Source organism: Condylostylus longicornis, unplaced genomic scaffold (assembly GCF_029603195.1).
Source record: "Condylostylus longicornis isolate FDR11 unplaced genomic scaffold, ASM2960319v2 ptg000055l, whole genome shotgun sequence".
NCBI classification, from domain to species: Eukaryota; Metazoa; Arthropoda; class Insecta; order Diptera; family Dolichopodidae; genus Condylostylus; species Condylostylus longicornis.
In genome coordinates this window covers 250,018-276,660 of record NW_026578024.1, presented here as the reverse complement: position 1 = coordinate 276,660, position 26,643 = coordinate 250,018, and the positions used below count along the sequence as shown (strand labels likewise).

The 26,643-nt window shown below is 29.6% G+C and overlaps 2 protein-coding genes across 3 annotated transcripts; one reads left to right on the top strand and one right to left on the bottom strand.

The window, feature by feature from the left end:
• The first annotated feature begins 237 nt into the window (after nucleotides 1-237).
• Nucleotides 238-2,116, top strand: LOC129611861 (methionine aminopeptidase 1). Its single transcript, XM_055525265.1, has 3 exons — nucleotides 238-1,234; nucleotides 1,306-1,445; nucleotides 1,634-2,116. The coding sequence occupies exons 1-3, from the start codon at nucleotides 459-461 to the stop codon at nucleotides 1,864-1,866; spliced, it is 1,149 nt and encodes a 382-aa protein (XP_055381240.1). The 5' UTR covers nucleotides 238-458; the 3' UTR covers nucleotides 1,867-2,116.
• Nucleotides 2,117-6,447: 4,331 nt separating this feature from the next.
• LOC129611886 (uncharacterized) lies at nucleotides 6,448-25,794 on the bottom strand. 2 transcript variants are annotated; one of them, XM_055525299.1, is made up of 4 exons: nucleotides 25,674-25,794; nucleotides 8,002-8,514; nucleotides 6,686-7,771; nucleotides 6,448-6,628 (listed from the first exon to the last, which is right to left on the bottom strand). In XM_055525299.1, exons 1-4 carry the CDS (start codon nucleotides 25,686-25,688, stop codon nucleotides 6,509-6,511), a joined length of 1,734 nt encoding a protein of 577 aa, XP_055381274.1. In that variant the 5' UTR covers nucleotides 25,689-25,794; the 3' UTR covers nucleotides 6,448-6,508. The 2 variants fall into 2 exon arrangements, with proteins under 2 accessions (XP_055381274.1, XP_055381275.1); XM_055525300.1 differs by lacking the exon at nucleotides 25,674-25,794 and adding an exon at nucleotides 16,478-16,864.
• Between the last annotated feature and the right edge of the window lie 849 nt (nucleotides 25,795-26,643).

The window sequence follows — 26,643 nt, the reverse complement described above, 5'->3', positions numbered from 1 at the left end:
TCCTTGCTAGGGCTTGTAAAAGTTATAATCCACTTCTCAAATTTATTAAACTCTCCACATTCCACATCCCCTTCCCCAATTACTTGCGTACAAATCGAGTAAGGGCAATTAAATTCTAATTTTGTTGGCTCACATTCTATAAATGCCTCATTTTTGTTTTCTAAAAGTTTTTAGGGTTATACGTCCATTACTGCGACGTGACGCTGTTGTCATTTCCAAATATCTACATACATAATAATTATATGAACTATGAAGGTATACTGAATAAGAAAATGTCATTGAAAAAAGGGTAATTACGAAAACTAACCTGAAAATATTTAAAATTTGAAATAAAATAAATACCTACATACACACAATAAATAACTATTTGGGAATCTAAAAGCCCAATTTTAATTGGCTTTGGACTTTCGTAAGCAATCTATGTATATATTATTCGAAAATATAAATTAATTAGAAGGATGTCTGCAGTTGTCGAACATAAATGTGAAACTCCAAATTGTGAAAAGAGAGCTACTCTGCAATGCCCAACGTGCCTGAAAATTGGTATTTTAGGATCATATTTTTGTTCACAAGACTGCTTTAAAGGCTATTGGAAAACTCATAAAGCCTTACATGGTATTGCTCAAGGGGAAGGAAAACTTAAAAATAAAAACTCTATTAGTGGCGAATATAATCCATGGCCATTTTTTACATTTACTGGAAAATTAAGACCATTTCCATTAACACAAAAACGTGAAGTGCCTGCAGAAATTGGACGACCTGATTATGCTGACCACCCGAAAGGCAAATCTGCTTGCGAGGAGGCCTTACGAGGGAACACTGCGATTAAAGTATTGGATGATGACGAGATTGAAGCAATGAAAGTCGCTTGTAAGCTGGGAAGAGAATGTTTAGATGCTGGAGCTGCTATTATTGAAGTTGGGACTACAACTGATGAAATAGACCGAATCGTGCATGAGGCTGCAATTGAACGTGAATGTTATCCATCACCTTTAAATTATTATCAATTTCCAAAATCTTGTTGTACATCAGTTAATGAAGTAATATGTCACGGTATCCCCGATATGAGGCCTTTAGAAGATGGCGATATTTGTAATATTGATGTTACTGTGTATCACCGAGGCTTTCATGGCGACTTAAATGAAACGTTTTTTGTAGGAAATGTTTCAGATAAACATAAAAATCTTGTTAAGGTAACTTACGAATCTTTATGCAAAGCTATCGAAATTGTTAGGTAAGCTTAAATAAATTCTTATAAATACAATAACGCAAATTATTATATCAAATATGTAAACACTATCTTAGGCCAGGAATTAAGTACAGAGAAATCGGTAACATTATTCAAAAGCATGTACAACCGCATGGATATAGTGTGGTAAAGAGCTATTGTGGCCACGGAATTCACAGACTATTTCATACAGCACCAAATGTACCACATTATGCCAGTAAGTTTATATTTTTAAAAAAATTTTTTATGATATTAGATATTATGTAAGTGCTTACAAATATTATATTCTTATTAAATTCTACTTTTGAATAAGTAGTGGCAATTCCGCAAGAAATCGTTCTTTAATATTATTTCTAAACCCAGCTACATCTACATATAAGTATATTGTTACTAATTTTTTTTTAGAAAATTCGGCTGTAGGTGTTATGAAATCTGGACATTGCTTTACTATTGAGCCAATGATTTCTGAAGGTACTTGGAGAAACGAGTCCTGGCCAGACGATTGGACCGCTGTTACTAAAGATGGAAAGTGGTCGGCACAATTTGAACATACATTGCTAGTGACAGATAATGGCTGTGAAATTTTAACTAAACGAAGAAATGAAAATGGGAACCCGCATTTTATGGACAAAATGTAGTTGTATTTCGCCATGCCGCAGTACGTATATACATACATACATATTTATACGTATTTTCGATTTAAATTTAATGTGTCTACACATAATATCGAATATTATAAATTTGTATTTAATTTTAACCATGTAAATTTTTAAAAGAGATTGGTTTTCTCTACAGCATGTGTTATTGAAATTAATTTACATATTTTGTACAGTTCATTTTTGTTGTTTGAGTTCATAATTAAATAAATAAATAAAATGACCATGTTGAGAAACTTGATAATTTTTCTGCAAGTTCTTCCTTTTGTTATAAGAAAATTTTAGACAAGTTAAAAATATTACTTACTCATTTTAATTAGGTAGGTATATGTATGTACTTATTTTTTAAATGAAACTTTTTCAACGCTTAATAAATATTTGGGCCACCCTAAATAACTTAATAAAAATAAGTAAATTATTTTAACACCAGCATAGTTCGTTTAATCAAAATAAAAGATCATTTTTTTGTCTTAGCTGAATCGAAAACAGTTTCAAACAAATCAAAACTATGTGGTTTTAAACGTTCTAAATTCATTATTATGTGGTTTTAAACGCTCTAAATTCATTATTTTTTTGCTTTATACATAGGTACATACATATGTACATGGTAAAGACTGTCTTTCTACCAGATATTTTAACCTAACTGAATCAAAAATTGTTTCAAACAAATCAAAATTATGTGGTTTAAAACGTTCTAAATTCATTATTTTATTGCTTTATAGGTGTATTATGTATTTGAGCTATTTGCACATTTTTATAATAGATAGTATTTTATTTTCTAATTTTGATTGTCTCAAAAAACTACTAATTAATATTAGGATTTGTTTTAAGAATTATTGAGAAAAGTAAATGGGTAAATATTTTGAAATTTTGCGATTCTGTGTCACATAAAATTATAACTTGCGAAATTTTAAAAGCATAAATATTTTAATGGCAGCAGATGCTTTATAAGTTGCTGTTCCCATTCTATGAAATATTAATTTGGCTTTTGAAAATTGAGAATGTATACCTTTCTTTAAATAAAATTTACATACATACATATATATTTTCCTATTTCACAAAAAATTATTTAGAAAACTTAAAATAATATGAATATTATAGAAAGCTATTGGCTTATACATGTGTACATATGTATGTATAAATAAATTTCAAAATAAAAAATAATAAAAAAGTTTCCAAATTTTTTGTAATTCATGTGGAACATAAAAAATTTTAAGAATTTTAGGAATTACAAATTTGGAAAGTGCAAATTTTGTAACGACTAAAATAAAAAGAAAGAAATGATAGAGGCGGTAGACTCATAGAATTCTGTATTGAGAATAAATTATGTATAGCCAATACTTATTTCGAACTACCAGAAAGAAGACTCTATACATGGACGTCCCCTAGAAGCACTAAAGACAACATCATACGAAATCAAATCGATTATGTACTTATAAGTTCGAGATTCAAGAACGCCATCAAGTCAGTCAAAACGTATCCAGGAGCTGATGTGCAGTCTGATCATAATCCAATCGTTTTCAAACTCAGAGTTGAATTCAAAAAGATGAATAAAAGTAAAAGTACTCCTAGACCAAACTATGCGTTGTTAGATAATCAAGAATTGAAGTCAAGTTTAAGCAACAAAATAAATAACTTGCTTTGTAGGAGTGCTAACGAAATAATACTAGACAATAATGTGAACAACAATTGGATAAAGTTCAGAAATCCCTGCAACACAGTAGTAAAGGACCTTTCAAGAAAATATACCAAAAGTTCTACTAAGAGCTGGATGACCAACGAAATATTAAACTTATTCGACGAAAGAAGAAAATGGAAAAATGTTAACTCGCAAAAATATAAAGAAACCAACCGAAAAATAAGAGTAAAAATAAGAAGGGCGAAGCATGAATTCTGGAGCAAACAATGCCACGAGATTGAAGAGCTTGATAAAAGTCATAAACATCAGCTAATGCACAAAAAAGTCAAACTTGTAACCAATACCACCAGAAAAAGAAATTACGGCGTACTGAAAAACGAAAACGGCGAAATGATAGTTGAAGCAGAAAAAAGATTGACCAGCTGGGAAAAATATATTGCCGAACTCTTCGATGATACAAGGTGTGATGTTCAACTTTTAAACAGTGATGAGGGTCCATCAATATTGGTTGATGAAGTTGAATTTGCCATTAATAGAGCCAAAAACAAATTAGCAGCAGGACCAGATGATATCCCGAATGAGATTTTAAAACTGCTAAATGAGAATAGCATCAAATTGTTGACAAAAATCTTTAATAATATCTACAACACAGGAATAATTCCAGACGAATGGTTGAAATCAGTATTCATCGCACTACCGAAAAAAAGTAAAGCCGAAAAATGCAGTGATTATCGCACCATTTCTTTAATGAGCCACACACTGAAATTATTCCTGAAAATTATACACCAGAGAATATATAAAAAACTAGAGGTAGATATAAGTGATGAACAGTTTGGTTTCAGGGATGCACTTGGCACCAGAGATGCTCTTTACACTTACAATACACTAATACAAAGATGTGTAGAGATGAATGTCGAAGTTCACACATGCTTTGTTGATTTTGAGAAGGCTTTTGACAAGGTGAGACACGACAAAATGATGGAGATCCTAATGAGCAAAAACCTTGATAACAAAGATGTCAGAATCATAAAAAATTTGTATTGGAACCAGGTTGGACAAGTACGAACTGTAGATGGCGTAACAAAAAACATTGAAATTTTGAGAGGTGTAAGGCAGGGGTGCATTCTTTCTCCTCTTTTATTTAATATGTACTCGGAGGAAATTTTTAAAGAATCAATCAATCAGCTCAGAATAGGTGTTAAAGTGAATGGAGTCATAATCAACAACATAAGATTTGCAGATGATGCCGTAATTCTTGCCGAAAACGTAAATGATCTGAAAATGCTGGTTAGCGAGTTGAACAAAAGCTGTGTCAAGTTTGGTTTAAAAATCAACATTAATAAAACCAAACACATGGCGGTAGGTACAAACATCACAAATGGCCAGTCTTTAGAAATTGAAGACGTAACCATAGAAAAAGTAACTCAAGTGAAGTACTTAGGCACAGTCATCAAAAATAATGCCGAAAATGGCAACGAAATCAGATCAAGGATCGAGCAAGCTAGGAAAGCTTTTGGTAACATGAGTAAAATTTTGTGCAGAAGCGAGGTAAACCTTAAATTAAAAATGAAAATTCTAAGATGTTATGTTTGGTCGATTTTACTTTATGGAGTTGAAACCTGGACATTAAAAAAGATTGACATGAAAAAATTAGAAGCATTTGAAATGTGGTCATACCGTAAAATTTTAAAAACAAACTGGTGCGACAGGGTGACAAATGTGGAAGTTTTAAGAAGAATGAACACAGATAAACAACTGCTCTACACCATTCAATCGCGAAAATTAAGCTACTTTGGACACATTATGAGAAACAGCAAGTACCAATTACTACAATTAGTAACGCAAGGCAAGATTCTTGGTAAAAAAAACAGAGGAAGACGTAAAACATCATGGATCAGCAACCTTACAGAATGGTTCAATATGCCGGCAAATAAACTGATGAGAGCGGTTAAGTCCAAAGAGGATATAAAATTGATGATTACCAATCTCCGTAACGGAGTGGCACGCTAAGAAGAAGAAGAAGAAAATAAAAAATTAAAGCCGAATATATCTAACAGGATACCAAAACTCAAAGATTAAATCAAAAATAATTTCCAAATGTGTATGAAAATAGCAAGGGGTTTGGAAGTCATTTTTGTAAAGGAAATTGACTAATACGCACATATTTTTAGACCTACTGATTCTAAATATTATTTTAATAAATTTATCGTTTCAAAACAATTAAATTTTAATAAATAAATTTCAAAACATTCGGTTTGTAATTTCCCTAGAAAAATGCATTTGGAAAATAAACTAAATGCAAGTTTGAACGTATCCCAATTCTCCTGTCTTCCAAAAAACTTTCTGTTTTTATAATGATACTGACTATTGAATTATAGAGAATATGCGAAAATTTAAAACAAAAATATTAATGCAACTATTTTCATCACAATTCATCATACATTTTAGCTGTTTTTTATTCTTTTCACGATGACTATTTTTTTGACGCTTCTACCTTTTCAGTTTGCCATTTGAATGCCCAATGCCCATATTCTGCTTTTTGTTTCTAATGTATTGACCATGTACGTGTATTTCAAGTTTCATGGTTTAGGCACCTTTTCACCTAAAATTCACGTAAATATTATTTTATAATTATTTCGTTTTTATATAAATAAGTAGATTTTAAAAGTTTAATATAGCCCCCATTTTTGACAAATGAAAAATGCAATTTTGCGGCTGAATGCAAAAAATTTAAATCTGAACAGTTTATCACTCGCATTTTTGGTTTACAATGTATGTGTATGCAGTTTAAAATTTTTTTTTGTTCGAGAATTGTTATCAACATCTTAAAAATGTCAAAAGATAGTTTTCGAATGAAAGACATACATACATAATTAATTTGTTTAAGTCCCCATAACCGGCATTTTGGAAAAAATAACTACATCTTCAAAATAAATTATTTATTAATTTAAAAATCATTAACCCTTAACACGATTAATTTTGCTACTACGAAATCTCAGTACTAGTTTTATTTCCACCTTCTTGTTCCTGTTTCACAGACTTCTCTTGTTTCTTGCTTTGTTTTAATTTTTTTTTTTCATCAGATCTTTTTTGGAGAAAGATTTTCTAAAAATAGAACTCATTAGCTTTATGGAGCTAAGTTATGTAAAATTAAACTGTTACTTGGTCATGTCCAGCTAAATCGTCATCTGGGACAAAAATTCTAAGTGGAGTAGATCCCAAATGTTCTTGCAAGAGTCTCTGATGCTCATCGTAAGCAGAAACTGCTGGTTGCGTTGCCGGTGCATCTTGGTCCAATAATTGTTGTTGTAATTGTTGTTGTCTTTCTATATTAGCTTGTGCCAAAATTTTATCATTTTCTCTTTGCCTGTTGGATAGTTCTACGTATTCTTCATACGAAGCAGGACTATTATATTCTTGATCGTCATTAAAATAATTTGAAACGATAAAGCCACCGTTGGCTACTGATTGATGCAGAGGATTTTGTTGTATTAAAGCTGCAAAAGTTGGAGAGTTCTGAGTTGATACGTCGAGAACGGCAACTGGATCAAATGTCGGGTGTATTAAATTAGAAAAATCCTTAGCTGACTGTATAATTTGGCCATCGCTAGCTACTTCTTGAGTTAGGTCAGTATTTGCATAAGAAACTGGACTTGGCTCAAATAAGTATTGATGTTTTTGTTTTTGATATTGTTGGTACAAATTTCTTGACTGAGTAACTAGATATGTAGGATCGTAAACAGCCATCGGAGCTGCTTGCTGAAGTTGGATAAATTGTTGAAAGTGTGGATGATTGGCTAATGTAATTGCGTAAGACTCTGCAGGTATGGTTTCCACTGAAGGAGTATTAGTGAATTGAACTATTGAATGTTTTTGTGGCTGCAAGTAACTATTTTGAACATCTAGTGGCAACGGCTGTCCATTGCTTGGCGTATTAAATGGTTCCGTAGCAGGCCGAATTTTTTTTGTTGGTAGTGATGGATCTGGGTCTGGTGCAAAATATTTTTGTTTTCCTGAGAGCGGGTCAACTATAGTATGATCATTGCTTTGTTCCATTTCTGTAACTTGATATTGATTGGCAAATTTTGGAGTGTTAGAAACTGGAGGTAAAGTATATAATGGTTGAATATCATGGAATATATTATTATTATCATGCTGAACAAAATTTTCGTTTAGATTCAAATTAGGTGCTGGTATGGTGTGTATTGGTACGAAATTATTATGCCCAAAATTTATCTGGCTTTTCAACTGAAAATAAAATTACAAATCAGTAACAGAGTACATACATATTATACTTTATTATTAAATTTATTAGAACATACCTACATATGTACATATGTATATGCATACATCATAAAATGAACTCGTATGTATACGATACATATCATAAAAATAACGATGCATATCATAAAAATTAAAATTAACCAGAATAGTAATAATAAATACAAATATATACGTACTTATACATTCAAACTTACCGGTAATTTTTGCGTGTCTGAAACGGAGTTTAAAGAAGGCTTTTCGTATATGTATGGTTTTTCTGAAACTGCAACATGTAAGGGTTTTGGATTTGTACTTGTTAATTTAATTTTCAAAGTACTAACTGGTGCCTTTCGTACAAGTTTTGCAAAAACTGGATTAGAACTTTTTGTCAAAAAATGGTGGTGCGGCTGCATATATGCCATCTTTATTGGTCGTACTAAAGGTCGATGAACTGACATCGGTACCGAAGCAAGTGTTGTTTGATGATAAGGGCCCCGTTTTATCATAACCGGTACTCTTTTATCACTTCTGATTTGAAATAGTAACGTTTTTTGTTTTGTGGCTGGGGCTGATAAAGCTATTCCAGACAGTTTTCCATGAGATTTATGAGTGAAATCGATTTGCTTCGACTTCGGTGGCCAACTATGAAAAACTAGTGGTTTCCTTGACGCAGAAAGTTCAGATGTCGACAAAACGGTTAAGGATGCAAGTATCAAACATTTAAGTAACTAAAAAAAAATTTCAAAAGTCAAAATCATGGAAATTGTTGAAAATTATAGAAATTTGCTCCTAAAGAATATGAATAAACCATAATAAGTATATAAATGTCTTATTTTATAGTAACTCTTTATAATATACAACAAACATAAGGTCGCCAAAATATTCCTAAAATAAAGTTTTTTTTAAATATTGATACTGTTTGGAATAATTTGTGTAATTTTAGAAACGTAACATTTTAGGAGATACATACTACTTTTAGTTTGTTTAATAATAAAATTTTTAATCTCTTAAAATTTCGGCAACTTTTTATTATCTTAATTTTGTTTAAATTGATATTTTCATAAGTAATAAATAGAGTTTTCGTTGTTTAAATTTTTACAAAATTTAAACAACAAAAGCCGGATCGCAGAAAATTAGTTAACAATCAACTAACTTCTTTTATATATAGCATACATGTTAGGATGTATTGCTTTTTATTATGAAGAATGAAATGACTTATCTTATAGTTATATTTTGTCAAGTTAATTATAACCATTTTAAAGTATCGGCACCTTTAACAACCTTTTCGCAGTATAATAATATTTTTTTTTAATTAAAACTACTTTTACGTATATGGGAATCCTCTATAATGAAAGTTTTAAACATAGTAGATAACATTATTCTGGTGCTTTTTATACCCTGCCCTTCGTGAAGGGTATATTTACTATGGAGTTTGTAACCACTTGAAGGAATCGTCTCCATTATGGGCATATATATATATATATATACTCTTGCTCAGCGTAAAATTCTGCGTCGATTTAAACATGTCCGTCCGTCCGTCTGTCCGTCCATCCGATCGCACGATAGCTCAAAAACGAATAATGCAACCGACACCAGACTTTCACAAGTTTTTTCTTTTGTGCCAACGACGGCTGTTATTGTATTTAGGCCAATTCGGAGAAGTGGTTCGGGTAGCTGCCACACAAGTCAAAAAGATTCAATATTTCAAAAAGTAATAGAGATATTAATATCATTAATAATGTAAAGATGTGTCCAATTATATTCCACATATATTCTGAAAATTTTAATGGAACGGCAGCACTGATTCGGGTAGCTGCCATACAATTCCGAAAGTTAATTTTGAATATTTGGAAAAATAATAAAGGTAGATTCATGAAACTCGGTAAACGTTTGTGTAATTTCAGGTCAGATATAACAATGAAGTTTTTGTGAAATGGCTTAAGAAGAAATGAATATAATGATGATTATGAAATAAGTGCTGAACTTATACATTTATATTTTATAACCCAGTAAGAAATTTTCAGATTTTAGACCACCGTCGAGATTGTCGCTTAAAAATCGTCTGTTATCATTTTAGCAATGTTAGCGACACAGCTTGGAATTATATCGATAGAAAGATTTAATCAAAATTTATACCGCTTTTTTATTATTGAAGGCTACAAAATAAAAAGCGTACTGCAGATAGCTTACTAAACGCGACTAATTTAATGTCCAGCGTGGTCCGAAACTGTTAACAACACTTCGGATTCGTCAGGAAACCTAAATAGATTTAGATAGATTGGAAGCGACATAATTATATAATTTCTTTATACAGGCCATTTTAGTTTGAAAACATCTTAAGCCCGGTTACACCCAAATGGTTTTTGCAGTTATCGTTCGCTATAGAAATATTAAATGTAAACAATTTGTTTAAGAAAAAGAGAACAAAGCTGTATAAATTAACGACGGGGACAACTAACTTCCATTATTTGCTTCATCATGCTATAATGTCAAATATTCTCGAAGTACGTTTTGAAAAATACGAATGCCTTTTATTTCGAAAATCATTTAGAGATAATTAAAAGAATAAATAATATGGTTATATTATGGTTCGCGAAGTGAATAAGTGCTCGAATCGAATAACTTACTCGAATATTCGCCAAAATGATATTATGGTTCGTGGACAATTTAATTCGCTAGGATGAAATCGTTGTTAACAAGATTTTTAAGAAAAATGATATTTGAAGTTATGAAAAAAGGAAACAAAGTGAATAATATAGATTGTATCAATAAATACCCTTTCAAAAATTTAAAGTTTAATTGATATTTTAATATATTTCATTAATGAAATAAATGAACTTCAAAAACCCCAAAAACATTGAGTAAAAGAGTGCAGGGAATACAATATACCCAAGTGGCGAGGGGTGAAACATAACCATACCAAAGAACGAAGAGATTTACCACATCAAAAACCTGCTGAAAACAATATAAATATAGTGCAAATGATGCAAAATATGATAAAAACTATGAACGAAATCTCATTGAGATTGAACATATTAAAAGACAAGCATGATAATGTTTGTACGCCAAAAAGAATAAAAAATGATGAACGAAGATAAAATTAGAATTGCGACGTGGGACGCAAATGACGTTCTCAATAAAAAGCGTATATTAGAAATATTCCTAAGGACCCAAAATATTGATATATGTTTAGTAACGGAGACACATTTAAAACAGCAAACAGATATAAAAGTAATTGGTTACATAAAATATAAAGCGGTGCATCCTCTTTATGAATCAAAAGATGGTTACGCAATTTTAATAAGGAATAATATAAAACATAATGAAATATGTAAAGTAGAAAGAAACGATTGCCAATTTCTTGCTGCACGAATAGAGCCTTCTAAATAAAATTTCGATGTTGGTGTTTTTGTATAATTCCAGGCAGCGCTTTGTATGATTTTATATAAACTCTCTACCTCTTAATTTAATTCTTAGTTAATTTTATTCTCTATCTCTTCTTTAAATCAACATGAGCTTGTTTCGTTTCTTGATAACTGTCTCAGTTAAATTTAATATAACTCCAGTATGATCCGAATCAAATCATAAACTAATGAAATTTGGCGAGATTTTCTTGACAATAAAGAAGTCTAGCAGATCTGGTATTTAATTTTTATCACTTGGCCAATATGTTGGTCTACCAGTAGATTGATAGTGTCAACCAGTGTTCCCACTCGGTAAGAACAAAATGTATCCAATTTCGAGAAAAACATGTACCCAAAATGTATCCAACCTCTTAAAATGGCATTTTTATACTAAGTCGTCTTATTTTGTGCAAAAATAACCCATAATTGATATTAATTTGCTTTATTCCACAATATGAGTTTTATTTTTTTTAGTAAATTTTAGTAAAGAAAGCACATACAACTTTTATTACATTTTAAATGTAAAAGTTAAGGAAAGAAAAAACATAATTAAAACATTTGTTTTAATGAATTCTTTTAATGAAGGTTAAAATATTTGCCTAATGCTTTGAAGGTGGCAGAAGTTATAATAGTCCCAAAACCTGGTAAACCTTTAAATGAGACCAAGTCTTATAGACCGATTTCTCCGCTACCAATTATGTCGAAACTTGAAAAGTAATTACTAAGAAGAGATCATTAATTCCGAATCACCAATTTGGGTTTAGAGCAGCTTTTCTGTTTTTTTCTTCTTAACATGTTCTTTCCATTTAAGCTTAAAAACAGAATTAGAATTAAAATAAAAAGAAATGTATTGGCTCCTAGGTCGCAAGTCAAGGTTGCCGTTACAGAATAAAGTCCTACCTCATAACCAAATTATTAAACCGGTTTGATTATATAGTATCCAGTTGTGGGGATATGCCAAACGGATACATGTCTAGCGAATACAAACGTTCCAGAATAGGGTTTTCGGAATATGGTGGATGGCCCTTGCTATGTGAAAAAAGGGGATTTGCACAGAAATCTAAAAATTCCATATGCAGTTGACGAAATTAAAGAAAGAGAGGTGAGACATACAGCTCGCCTGGAGCAACATGTCAATATGGAAGCCTCCCGGGTCCTTGTTATCCAGGATTCTCCTAGAAGGCTTAAGATGTCTTTGCCTTCTGATTTAGCACAAAATGCGCTTCACCAAATCGGGGAGCGTTGAATTTCTTTCAATCTATATCAAAGCAAATTTGATTGTTGATCAGAATATAAGGAGGATGTTTTGGTGGTAAAACACATAACTAACTATGGTTTGCCAGGGAATGACATTTTATGTTTTTATTCTGCAAAAAATAAATACAGTCTAACATATCATATAACTACCACTGAAATAGGAATACCCATTGGGCTCATTTTGTCCCTTTGTCTTTTCTTCGAAATACCAAAAACTAGAAAACAACAACTATATTTAGATATTGTAATTAGAAATTTGTAATTTCCACACAATTTTCATATTCACGCTCATTTACATACAAATGCTCTGTTATTTTCTCTGTTATTCATATTCTTGCTATTCCTATTCTTAGGTTTTAACAATTCTTATTTTTTTGGAATATATTCCCAAAATTGTACTCAATCAAACAGAAACGCAAAAAGAGCAAATAATAAAAAAATGAGAAATTATTGTGTAAGTATGTTTATAGATAATAAATAAAATTAAAGTTTTTTTTTAAACAAATATAATAAGAGAGACTTTATGCAAAGTCAAAAGATGATTAAGACACAGCAATCGCATTTGATTGCAGAGAAAAAAAGTAAAATAATATTTTTTATAAATATTAAGTATGTATGTATTTTGTTACTTTTTTTGTTTATAAAATAGAAAATTGACTTTTAGAGAAAATTAAATAATTGCTTTTAGGTGGTGATTGAATGAACAAATTATTTAGTGAGAATAAACGGATGAAAGTATAAAGTATGTATATAGTACGTGGTATTGATAATATGTGGAATTTTTCCAATAATTACTTTCATCGACAGTTCAGTAATTACTTACATACTTATATTATAAATATGTACATATGTATGTACATGTTTTATATACTCAAATTAATTTTTTTGCTTCATTTTATTTCTTTATAATTTTGCTTTTATTTTCGATTTGATTTTGTAAATCAGTGTTATTAAATAAAAAAGGATTTCCTATTGTAGATACTTGAATTACTCATATAATTTTCCAGAAAAGGTAAGAATGATAAAAACAAACTTATTAACTTACGAAATTAGTTGCACCTTGCATGTTAGTTATGGTAATTATATATAATGATGATTGTGTTGAATATTTGGATGCACTTAGAAACATCAATATCCATTACTTTTATTGAAAATTATTGTACAAACTGAACATAAAAGTAAATTATATAAATAAATTTACATAAATAAATTTTTCAAAGCTTAAACCTTAAACAGATTCAAATTTTTAATTTTTTACACTGCTATATTATTAATTAACAGTGATTTCTAATTAGGAAATTTTATTGATTTGAATTTTATCTTCTATAAATACGAGAAAAAAAGGAGAGTTGACCTTGTCAACTCTGTGATACCCGTACGAATTTATTATCCTATGTGCGAATAAGGATGCCATAACTAATTATGAGGCAGAGTATGACTTTAACTCGCCGTATTACCATATTAATTTATGCAAAATTTCAGTACTATGTGTTTTTCAAAATACTGTGTATGCCAAAGTACTGAAGTTGTATGGCAGCTACCAGAAAGAGCCAAGAAATTTTAGCGAATTTTATCAAGCATATTGGCCCTACTAATATATTTGCTTGTGTGAAATTTCAATATCACAGCTTTTATAGTTTCTGAGATATAGCCAAACAACTTTTGAAGTTGTAGGATAGCTACCAGAAGGAGCCAAGCAATTTCAGCGATTTTTTTTAAACACATCAACCCTACTAACATATTCGCTTGTGTGAAATTTCAATACCATAGCTTTTATAGTTTCTGAGATATAGCCAAATAACTTTTGAAGTTGTATGGCAGGTACCAGAAGTAGCCAAGTAATTTCAACCATTTTTATGAGACGCATTGGCCCTACTAATATATTTGTTTGTGTAAAATTTCAATATCACAACTTTTATAGTTTCTGAGATATAGCTAAATAAGTTTTGAAGTTGTATGGCAGCTATCCGAACCGGTACCCCGATCATGTCCAATTTAAATAAGGTTCTGGCACTTACTACAATAAATCATTTGTGAACATTTGGTGAACTTAGCTCAATTAGTTTTTGAATTATCGTTGGGACGGACGGACGGACGGACAGACAAATTTAAATCAACTCAGAATTTGGCGCTGATCAAAAACGTATACTTGATTCTATATCTAATACCGTTATTTCTTAGCGTTACAAACGGTAAGGCAAATTTAGTATACCCTTCGAACATACGTTCGTACAAGTATAATAATAAGTTTGATTATTAATATGATAATGTGGTAAACTTTATATAACTTTAAAGTGCCAGCAATTTTTTAGATTGACGGGGAGGATGGAAAAATTTAAAAATAAAGTTGGGTCAAACCAATGGTTTGTATTGTAGTACTTTTCCCTTCAACAACTAATAATATGCTTTTAAAATACAGTCTATGTATAAAATTATTTTCATTCATAAACAAAACTATTTCTACGATTGCAAATATTTAAGATCAACGATTTATGCAGTCTTTGAAATAAAGCAAAAAATAATATAAGAAGGGGTTAATATAATGCTCGATTTTAAGGGTTAATTGCGTGAGTTAATGTCATGGGATTGACCGTTAGCTTTTTGCGTTTATAGAAATTTGAAGAAGCTTGCGGTTTCGGAAATATAAGGCGTCGAAAATTCATATTTTACAAATTTCAAAAGGCGATAACTTGAGAGGGGGTGGAGATAGAAAAAAAACTTCTTCTAACGAAATAAAGTATTTATTAGTGTCTAAAATCTGCTAACGAACGGCCATTTTGTTTTTTTAAAGTTTAACTGTAGTATGTTGCGATAGGAGAAGCAAGCCACTACCTTTCTGCGTTTGCAGAAAGGACGGACTTGTTGTGCATCAACCTGTATATATGTATATAGTAAAATGATTCTTTATTAGCACTTAGGACTTAGGACTGATTAGATAGAATTTAAAATATTGAAGACAAATATTGTCTTAAGACCAGGCATGTCAAACACGCGGCCTGTTACGATTTTTGAAAATTGTGAAATTTAATTCTTATAATTTTGTTACAAATATTGATTTAGATCAGTTGGGAAGTGTTAATCAGTGCAAGTGCTGGTTTGCGGAGGTTTGTTACATATCCAAAAATCAAACTTAAAATTTAGCGAAAAATACACAGTTTCGAGAAGATAAAAGCGACTGTTTTATAAATCAAATACTTGTATATTTGAATCAGTTCAATGATTCGAATATATTTTAATCAATCAAATTATCAAAAACCAAATTTGAAAGAAGATTTTTAGATTTTAATAGACGTCAAAATCAATTTAATCTATTTATTTTTTCATTTTTGTTGATATTGAAAACTTGATTCAATTTGAATCCATATACTGTGCGATTCTGTATTAAGCAACACAAAAATTTAGAAAACCTGAAATTATTAAATTTTATAATTATTTACCTATAAATCAATTAAGCGTGTTTTTGCCATGTTTGGTAGCACATATTGGTGTGAACAATTGTTTTTGATATTAAAAAATAATAAAACGGCTAAAAGGTCAAGATTAACAGATCAACATGTTCAATCAACGTTAAAAATATTAAAAATTACAACTGCGAATTAATCTCAACCAATTCTCAGATTTAGTACTCATAAAAATGATTTTATATTTTTTGTGTTGATAACAAAAATCAAGATTTGGGTATAATTTAGTAGTTTAAGTTGTTTTATTGTTCGACCCGAAGCAATGTGTGGAAACCCTAATGGTGATGACAAATGAGCTTGACATACCTGATTAAAACCATTATTTAGTGTTTTTGCTATATAAAAGATATCAATATGAAGAAAAGATTACGTAAAATATTGGTTTTCATAAGCTTTTAAAAGAAAAAATTAAGCAAATACAACATCGTTAAGGTTAAACAATATTTATTTGTTCGATGCTTATTAAATGTAATTATTGTGTAAATTCATATTAAATTTTCTTAATGGCATAGATATTTAAAATTTTATTGCAAAGTTGTAAACACAAATTGACTTCAATACTTTCTTACCTTCATTTTTTTGTTGTATAACAGTTTTTAAACAGTAATATTAAACTCTCTTTCACTTTGAGTGTTCTCTTCTCTCTTTAAGTGTTCTAAGATTCAGAGCACTAAATATATTAAACCCGAATAGTTTACAAAACCAAATTTTTTCAATCTTTTTATGTATTTTTATTATTCTCTGTTTAATTGACTCTATTAAAACTTTTACGATTCTTACAAATAAAACTTTTCTGCTTCTTTTAGTCTGACATTGCAAGAGAAAGTATCTTTTTACACACTTTATACACATATGTATATGCAATAATCGAATAGAATTACAATTTCTTTAGAAAATCCGTACAATTATTTGTTTACACTATCCAAAACTCAAAAATACTTATTTTAAAAGTTAAAAAAAACACGTTTAAAATTAATTAAATATGCTAATTCATATTGTTTTTTTATAGCTATGTAATATTAATACACTAGTACATATGCATAAACTTATACACATATATATGTATATCTTTGCAAAATATTATTTTATCAACACTATATTTGCACACACATAATCTACGTATATACTTTAAGTGAAATGCATTCCTTAAGAGTAATAAATTAATTTTTTTGTACTAAAAAAACTACTGAAGAAGAAATTTCCATGATCTGAACGGTTCGAATGTGTAATGAAAACTGAACTACTTTGCTGACCGGCTTTGATACTATAACCACTATAACCATACCACTATTCATGATTTAAAAAATATGGTACACACATTATAAAAAATCTGATGTGATCAGCATATAACCGACCGCAATGTGTATTGTCTATTTACGTGAAAGTGTTACAGAATATTATAAAAATGTCTGTTAAATACTTCTTTCCAACTTTTAGGACATTAGTAAGCTTATAGTTTACATACCTAGAAATATGTAAATTTGGCTCTTAGTAGAGTTTCGCTTTATGCTACCCAAATTCCCTGAAATGCTCGCCAGTTAGTTTAAGTAACAACCAGAACTCAAATATCAAATTTCAAGAAATTCCATCAATACGTTCCGTAGATATGGTGAAAAATGTAAAATCGGCCCGCAGGTCAGATTTCGAGCCCTCATTTTTCCAAAAAACTTATATGTTCATTGTTTCAATACGAAGAATTTAAATATTAAATTTCAATGAAACCGGTTGATTAATTCTCTTTATATATGCAAAAATGTATATTTGGCCCGTAGTAAACGCCCAGTTTCTGATGCCTGATTTCTTCCAAAGTTAGGAATTTTTGCGGACGGTCGAGCACAGCTTATATATGAAATTTCAAGAAAATTGATTGAATATTTTCTTCAAAATCTTCAAAAATGTAAAACAGGCCCACTAAAAAGTGCAGTTCCCGAGGCCTGATATATCCCAAAAGTTGATCAATCCGTGCCATGGTGGAAATAAACTTACATATAAAATTTCATTAAAATCGGTTCAGCAGAACTTGAGGTACACGCGTGCACACACAGACCGACAGACCGACAGGTTGCTAAAAGTAGTTTATTTGCACTTCCCTACTATGCAGAAGTGCATTCCCAACGAAAACTCGATATGCAAAATTTGTTGCCATCACATAACCCACCTATTGTATTCACAATACGGTCGGTAATAAAAAAACAATGGCATAGCATTGCATTAAAATTTTACTACTGAACATGAACTACAGTAACTAAACTAACAACTTATTTAAAAAATACGGCAAGAAAAAAAGCATTTGAACCAGCCATGAAAATTGCTTTTCCTTGTCAATTATTTACGAAAGAGAAAAAAAAGAAATGAGAATAGTGGTTATTTCTGCAAAATAATTTTCAATTCAAGTGCATCAAATTGATAGATAACTTTAGTAAAAGTATAAATAAAGAAAGTAAATGACTGTGATATGTTGTACATGAATTAATCACAAAATATTTCTAAATTATTTGCATGATTAACGTACGTAAAAATTCTGGAAAATGCTAATTTTTTTGTGTTTCAGCTTTAAGTTGATTGCGACGTATTAGCTTTTGCCGAAATTTGTACGTTAAAGAAAGCGTTAAAATTTTTTCAAAATGTGACCTAGTTGAATTATTATTATTAGCAGCTTATGTTTTATTTATAGGTAGTAATAAAAAACTAATTTGTAGAATGATTTTCCGACCTCATGCATAAAAAAAAAATCAAAAATCGACATTTTTTTGCAAAATCTGGCTGTAAAATAAATATGTATGTTTTCTACATGTAATGCACATTCATATAATATGCTTATAAATATATAAGTATGTACATATTTAAATTCTAAAACAGTCAAATTTCGCAAAAAATGTCTTATTTTGGTATTAATTATTATTAAAAATTGCCACTGAAGTATCTTTGCACCTAACCGCGAGTAAAAACAAGTGAATTTTATTGTCACGCTTAGGGATAAAAAGATTAAAGTATACAAGTAAATACATATACAAGTAAATATTATATATGCAAGTAATTTTTGAATATAAAGGTAAATATGGGTATAATCGGAAATTAATCAAAAATGTGCATCAATGCAGCGTCGATACAAGCAAAAGTCGCTAATGCTATATCGATGTGATGCGTTTACCTTGCCTTTGCAATATTATTTTGACATTTTTGGACACTTTCTATGTTTTTTGGCGTTTATTTTGAAAAGGTTTTGTGTAAAAGTATTAAAATTATTATCAACTGAAAATCTATTTAAAAAAATTTTAAATTTCAATTAAGTTTTGAAGATTTTAATAAAATAGAACATTTAAGAATATTAATACCGTGCATAAAGAAATAATTAACTTTATTCATTATTAAGTTGAAATAATAAATTATTTACTTCTCAGCTTCCATTTAAAAAACTTTGCATCAATACAAAATAACAAATTGATGCACAACTGATTAAATATAGTGCGCATACGATACGTATTTCTGGCATTTTTGGACACTAAACTTTAAACTATTACCGTATTAATGCATTTTGCAACATGATTTTTACATGATTACACATCGATGCTGCATCGATTACTTTCCAATTATACTCTATTGTTTGCATTTAATCTTATAAATGTATATAAATATACAGGGTGATTCAGAAGGAGGCTCGCAGATGGGTAAAACTTTTTTCCGGTCTAGGTGCGAAATTTCAAGGGTTTCCGAGATATAAGGATGTTAACGAATTTTCACGAAATTTCTACCTATGTAAGTTTTTTTGATTATAACTTTCGTCACGAACAAGACAAGGGCTTCAAACAAACAGTTTCTGTTAGACCTAGCAAACGGATTAAAATAAACACGTTACATAATTACGTATTTTATGTACTTTCGGAATACCAAGCGTTCGAACTTTGGAAAAAATTAAATTTTTTCCTTCTTTTATTTTTACCGACCGTATTGTGTAAGCAATAGGTAGGTTATGTGATGGCAAATTTTGCATATCCAGTTTTCGGTGGGAACGTACTTCTCCATAGTAGGCAAGTGTAAATAAACTATTTTTAGCAACCTGTCTGTCGGTCTGTGTGTGCACGCGTGCATCTCAAGTTCGGCTGAACCGATTTTGATGAAATTTTATATGTAAGCTCAGCTCGACCGTCCGCGAAAATTCCTGTGTTTTGGAAGAAATCAGGCATCGGCAATTAGACGTTTACTACGGGCCAAATATACATTTTTGTGTATATAAAGAGAAATAATCAACCGATTTCATTGAAATTTAATATATGAATTCCTCGTATTAAAACAATGAGCATATAAATTTTTTGGAAAGATCAGGGCTCGAAAACTGATTTGCGGGCCGATTTTACATTTTTCACCATTTTGAAGAAATTGTTCAACCGATTTAGCATTTAAACAATAATCAGATTAAATTAGTTCAGTTTAAAAAAACATTTAAAGAAGAAATTATTATAAGTATTGATCCAAAACAATATTCTTACTTTATTGACAATCACTTTCAATCTGTGGAAGTGATATATGATAATGCTGCAAATTCGGCTTCCCAAACCTTATAATTTAAAATATTTAAATATAATATAAAGAAATTTCATCAAAAAATTCTTTATTTTTTATTTTCAATTTATTTCTTCTTTTAAGATGAAACTTGGAAAATACTTAAGATCGAGAAACAGGAAAATTAAAAGGAAAGTTAAGAAACCAACAATAAAACAAACTGAGCATGGTCTGTACACCTTTAAAAAAATATTTACGAAAAGCAAAGATACGAGTATAACACTACAAAAAATAGAAAACTTTGTTTCCAGAAGACATTACACCTTTATTAGTATATTCAACTGGAGCAAAATCATACAGGTTGTTGCGGGAAAGGGAGAATCTTTTACCGTTGGTATCTGTTTTAAAAAAATGGGCAGCCGAATTTCCAACGAAACTCGGTATGATAGGCAGCGCTTTATTCAAAAATTTAAATTCAAATATTTTAAATTTATTCAAAAATTCCAGCAACTATAATAAAGCGGGAAAATTATATATTTCATCATCCGATGAAATAAACACAAAATCTATGTATTAACTCGACAAGAAAAATGATAATGTTATAAAACCGAATATAAAAAAATAAAATTGGGCCAAACCAATGGTATGTATTGTAAGCACTTTTCTCTTCAACAAATGAACATACTGCTTTTAAAAACAATCTACGTATACCCACTACACTACTAAAATTACTTTCATTCATAAACGAAACTATTTCAAGAATTGCATACATTTCGGATTAACAATTTTTGCAGTCTTTGAAATAAAGCAAAAAAAAATTTAAAGAGGCAATTATGTTTTTTAATGGCATGGAATTTACCGTTAGCTCTTTGTGTTTATAGAAATTTAAGAAAGCTTGCGGTTTCGGAAATATAAGGCGCTTAAAATTCAAATTTTACAAATTTCGAGAGGAGATAACTTGAGAGGGGGTGGAGATGAAAAAAATTTTCTTCTAACGAAATGAACTATATTTTATTGTCTAAAAGCTGTTAAAGTTTTCGGCTTTTATAACCTGCGGTATGGAAGAAAAAAGAGATAAAAAAATTTGACAAAAACATATTTCTGATAACCGTAAATTTTGACGCCCATTTTATTTTTCTAAAGTTCAAATATGGCACCCTGCGGCAGAAGAAGCAAGCCACTGCTTTGCTACGTTTGCAAAATTTGAAAAATGCTTATAGTTTCATTGTAATAAATAGTTAAATAATGATATTTTTAAGGTTTTTAAAGAGGGGAGATAGTTAAAACTTTTCTTCTACGGAAATAAGTTTTTAGTAAAGATAAGTTTCCACGGACGCACGGACGGAAAGAGTGAAACTAATAAGTACTAAAAAGTTAAAGGCAAATTAATAAAACACATTAACTAAACAATAACATAAAATTACGATACTTTTTCATATGCAATAATACTACATTCATATAATCTTTCAGTCTCGTGTCCAATGATGTCATATACAACTGTCAATAATTTTGTACGCTGTCTGGTTTTGGTATGCAGTGGTTCAACAGCATGCATCTAAGCGAATTTTGAGTTTAACTAGAAGAATCGATAATCGACACGCGGGAATAATAACTTTTACTTATTTCCCGAGAACGAGAGAGCAATCTCATAAAAACTTATATTTTCTGGTTTAAGGGGTTGTGGAGTAAATTTTTAAAGTTTTATAATTTATTTGTTCTTTGTGATAGACACAAAATCTGCGTTTTTTGGAAGTCGATAAAATCTGCAGCATAATAACTTTGCAATTTAAACTTTACATACTTAATAAGTATGTAAATAAAATAAAATTTTGTTTACGTATACCGTAATCCAAAGTTATGATATAGGTAATAGCTTTGCACCTCGTTTTTGCTTGCCTCTTCTTGACAGGTGCAAGTATATGTACTCGTATATTATTTTACTATTAATGGCACGAGGTTTACATACGAATAAATGCACAAAAGATATACGAATAGCTCTTAAAACTAATTTAATTAAAAATATGTTAAATATTTGCACGCATAAAGCAGTATTGATACTATGCTGATTGCTATTGTTGACGTTGCAATTTAAATAAAGAGCGCCAAACAATTAATAATCTACATCTTTGTACTAATTTTTGTATTGTAAAATTACATACACATATAATTTAGGCAAATTTTTATGTATATTTTTATCATATTGAGCTATAGACCTTGTTTTAGTGTAGATATCTTCCATAGTAAGTTCATTACTATATTCGATAGTTTCAATATATTTCATGTTATTCTTGTAATTGGTGAAAAAGAAATACCTACAAAATTATTAAAAATATTTTGATGTACATAAAACCATGACACATCGTAATTGAATAAATTAATACATATGTATGCATATACATATATACATAAGGCCATAAAAATTTCCTTAAATAAACATTGTGAATTTAAATTTACTTAAGTCTGTTTAGATGTGCAAAAGACAATTTCATAAGTTTTACTATTATTTGAAGAAAGTAAATACATAAGTATACAATGTATGTATTCTTTTGAAACTTTATACCTGTAATGTAAAATCGAAAGTAATATTTAAAGAAAGTAAAACGTAAACCCAAAAAAATGTTTATTGTTTTATTAAAAATACATATTTAGTATTTCTATTTTACTTGAACATGTATATGATCATATACATATATACATACATATGTATTTCCTGTAAATTTTGGAGCTTTTCATTTAAATATAGAATTTAAATTTTCAAAATGTTAACATCCGCATTTTGCGATTATTTTTAGTTTATCATGTTTAATTTTCAGTATTAATAATTCATAAAATTTCTTTGGTATTAACTCCGACAAATATATGAAAGCTAAAAAATTTCGATCTTCTTTTAGACAAGAAAAAAAGTTACAGAAAAATAGTGCCTTGCTTTTATTTGTTCACAATGAGTATACATATTCAAACTTTTCAAAATTTAACGTGTTTTTTTACTGCAATTTTTGTTTGTATCCCTTCATTATATTTATTGTTTACAGGATTTTTTCGTTATAAGGGAACGTTATTTTTTATTATAAGATGTGTATGTATGTGCATAAATATATAATTTTAATTTCAAAATTATTTGGTGGTCAACATCAAAAATATTTTAGCGGTAATAAAAATAATTAACAGAAAATATCAATAGTATTATAATACGACAAACTGTTTAATGTTGAATATTAGTTATTAAATAAAAAAATATATTATATTTATATAATGTATGTATGTTATATACATACATATCATACTCGTATGTAATATATGTACTTACATTTCATAATACCTAAATATGTATATGTACATATGTATATTAGGTATATTCATTCTTTAATTTTAAGTTATGTAAAATGTTTGAGCTAAACATAAATAAATAAATAATAAATAAATTACATTAAATATTAGCTATAGGACTCGATACATTATATAAAATCCATATTTATATTTTATATCAGTGTAAATTTAGAACCCGTTTACATACATATCCATACATATATAAATTTACACATACATTTACATATATTATGTCAATGCAATGCCGAATTATACAAAACAGGTCATCTACACAGAAAAGTGCTAATAATGTTTTATATTTCGAGGTAATGCCGAAGTCTATCAACTCAAAGAGGTTTTTTTGAATTTTTAAAAAACTAATAGAGATATTAATTTCAAATTTTGTAAAAATGTGTCAAATTAGTTCTATATACATATATTCTGAAAATTTTAATGGAATGGCTGCATTGGTTAGGGTAGCTACCATACAACTCCGAAAGTTAATTTTAAATATTTGAAAAAATATTAAAGCTAGATTCATGAAACTCGGCAGTCGTGTTTCCAATTTCAGGTCAGACATATTTCTGAAGTTTTGGTGGAATGACTTAACAGATTGGGGTAGCTGCCATACAACTTCAAAAGTTAATTTTCAATATTTGGAAAAGTATTAAAGCTAGATTAATAAAACTTGGTAGTTGTGTGTTCAATTTCAGGTCAGATATATTTCTGAAGTTTTGGTGGAAGCCATGAAACTCGGCGGTCGTGTGTCCACTATACGTCAACAATAATATCCGTGAAGTTTCTATTGAGTGGTTTGACAGGTTCCAGTAATTGCCATTTAGCAATCAGAGTTAATTCTAAATATTTCAAAAACAAATTTTTAAACACAGATTGTCAAAGTGTAGGGTATTATTCAGTCGGTTTATTCCAACTGAAACGTTTTTACTAGTTTCAATTGCATTTTCTACAAAATAATTGTTTTGTTAAAAGCATTAAAAGTGCTGCCCCAAAGATTGACGGTCACTTCCCATACTTCCCATTTGAGTGTTTGAGTTTTAACCGATTTTTAAACTATTTGTGTAAGTCCGATTAATCTCAAATTTTGAATTACCTAAGCCCGATGACAAGCCGATATCTTTGAATATATTCAAATTACATTTCTCAGAAGTTAGAAAAAGTTTTCGAGTCTTGTGCCTGCAAATATGCTACGATGTGGAGTTTGAGGAGGGCTCAGTTCGATCGGCCGAACAACTCCTTTTCTGCCCTCGCTAACTTAACAAAGTTACGTACTTGAAATGTACCGTACATTGTTGTGTCTAGGAATATATTACAATATGAAGGTTGAGGGATGAAACTTAGTTCGAAGAGTCGCCAAATAACCCTTTTCTGCGCAGCTCTATTACAGTTACATTCCGACGATTAAAAATTCTTCGATTAAAAATTAAAAAAACTCGGTTCGTTGAACTCCCGAATAACTCCAATTACGCCAGCGATTAAATGATATAATTATGACATTATCAAATGTTGTGCCTGAAAAATTTATCTATATACATTTGCTTTTACGTAAATAAATTGGTTAAGGTCGATAGTGAGTGAGAAAGCTATAAATGGCCAAATGCTGGGAATGAAGCTATACGGTAATTGATTTTGGGTCTTCGTTGTTTCAAAAAGGACAAGTATATACCTATCTTAACCGACTTCAATCTCTAAACGGCCTCTATATTAAGTAAGTATTAAGTAAACTAAATTATTAAAAAATTAAATTATTATAATGTAAATATTTTGTATTAATAAAAAATTAATTACTTAATTTCTTATTATTCAATTTCTGAAATTTGTTGTAAAATGAAACATTCAAGCTTAATTAGTTTTGCCTGAGGTAGCTGAGTTATAGCAATACAAATTGTATTGAAATAACTTTTTTTTCTAAAATGATATAATATATTATAGTGTACTTACATCTTTCGCAATCATAATTTCTACAATGTACTCTCCGAATTTTTTAATTCTTGTAGTTTTCTCGCTTTTACTTCTTTTTGGTGAGCTTGGTGGTATTTCTGGCACTATTGTTTATATTGATGAGTAGGTTTGTCTTGTTTTTGATAGTCGTGACACTTTTGGTGGTGTTTGTGCCACAGGGGTAATTTGTGCCACTTTTGGTGATGGAGTCAGTAGAGGAGTTATATGTGGCACTTCCGGTGAATTTGAGCAGCTCATGGGTCTTAGCGGTCTACAAATTTATAAAATTATTTAATTCACTTTTCAAATATTCAAAAAATTAAGAACTTACGAAACACTTGCAGAATTTAAAATTACTTTCGCAAATTCGCCCAACTCTTCTTGAATTGCGTCTTTAATTTTGCCGGCATCAAATGTAATATCAATTTGATGCTTTTTAAACAAATGCTGTTTAAGGCAATAGATCCTGCCACCATTTTTTTCCACGTTTTCTTTTTATTATCTCTTACACACGTCAAGCAAAAGTATATAATCATCTTTACGTTCCTCTTTCTTATACCCCACATACTTCCATAACAACGATCTTTTATTTTTTTCGATACATAAATCACGAAACTGAAAGTAAATGTTAAATAAATTAAAATTTATAATTTAACATAAATAATTTAAGAAATAGATACATCACTTTCCTCGAGTTTACTCATTCTGAAAGAAATAAATCTACATAATTAGATTAGATAATTACATTTAAAAAAAATTTTATATGTTAATATAAAAATTGGTGAAATGTGCTTTTTTGGAAACCTTTAATATTATGCTAACTAATTTTTGAATAATTTGTTGAATGCTTATGAAAATATTTCTTTTTTGCTTATGAAAATTTTTGTTTCTTTTTTGTGTAAAGTTGAAAACAAAAACAAAAATATTGCACATTGCGAAAAATAACGGCACAACTAAAAATATGAACAAA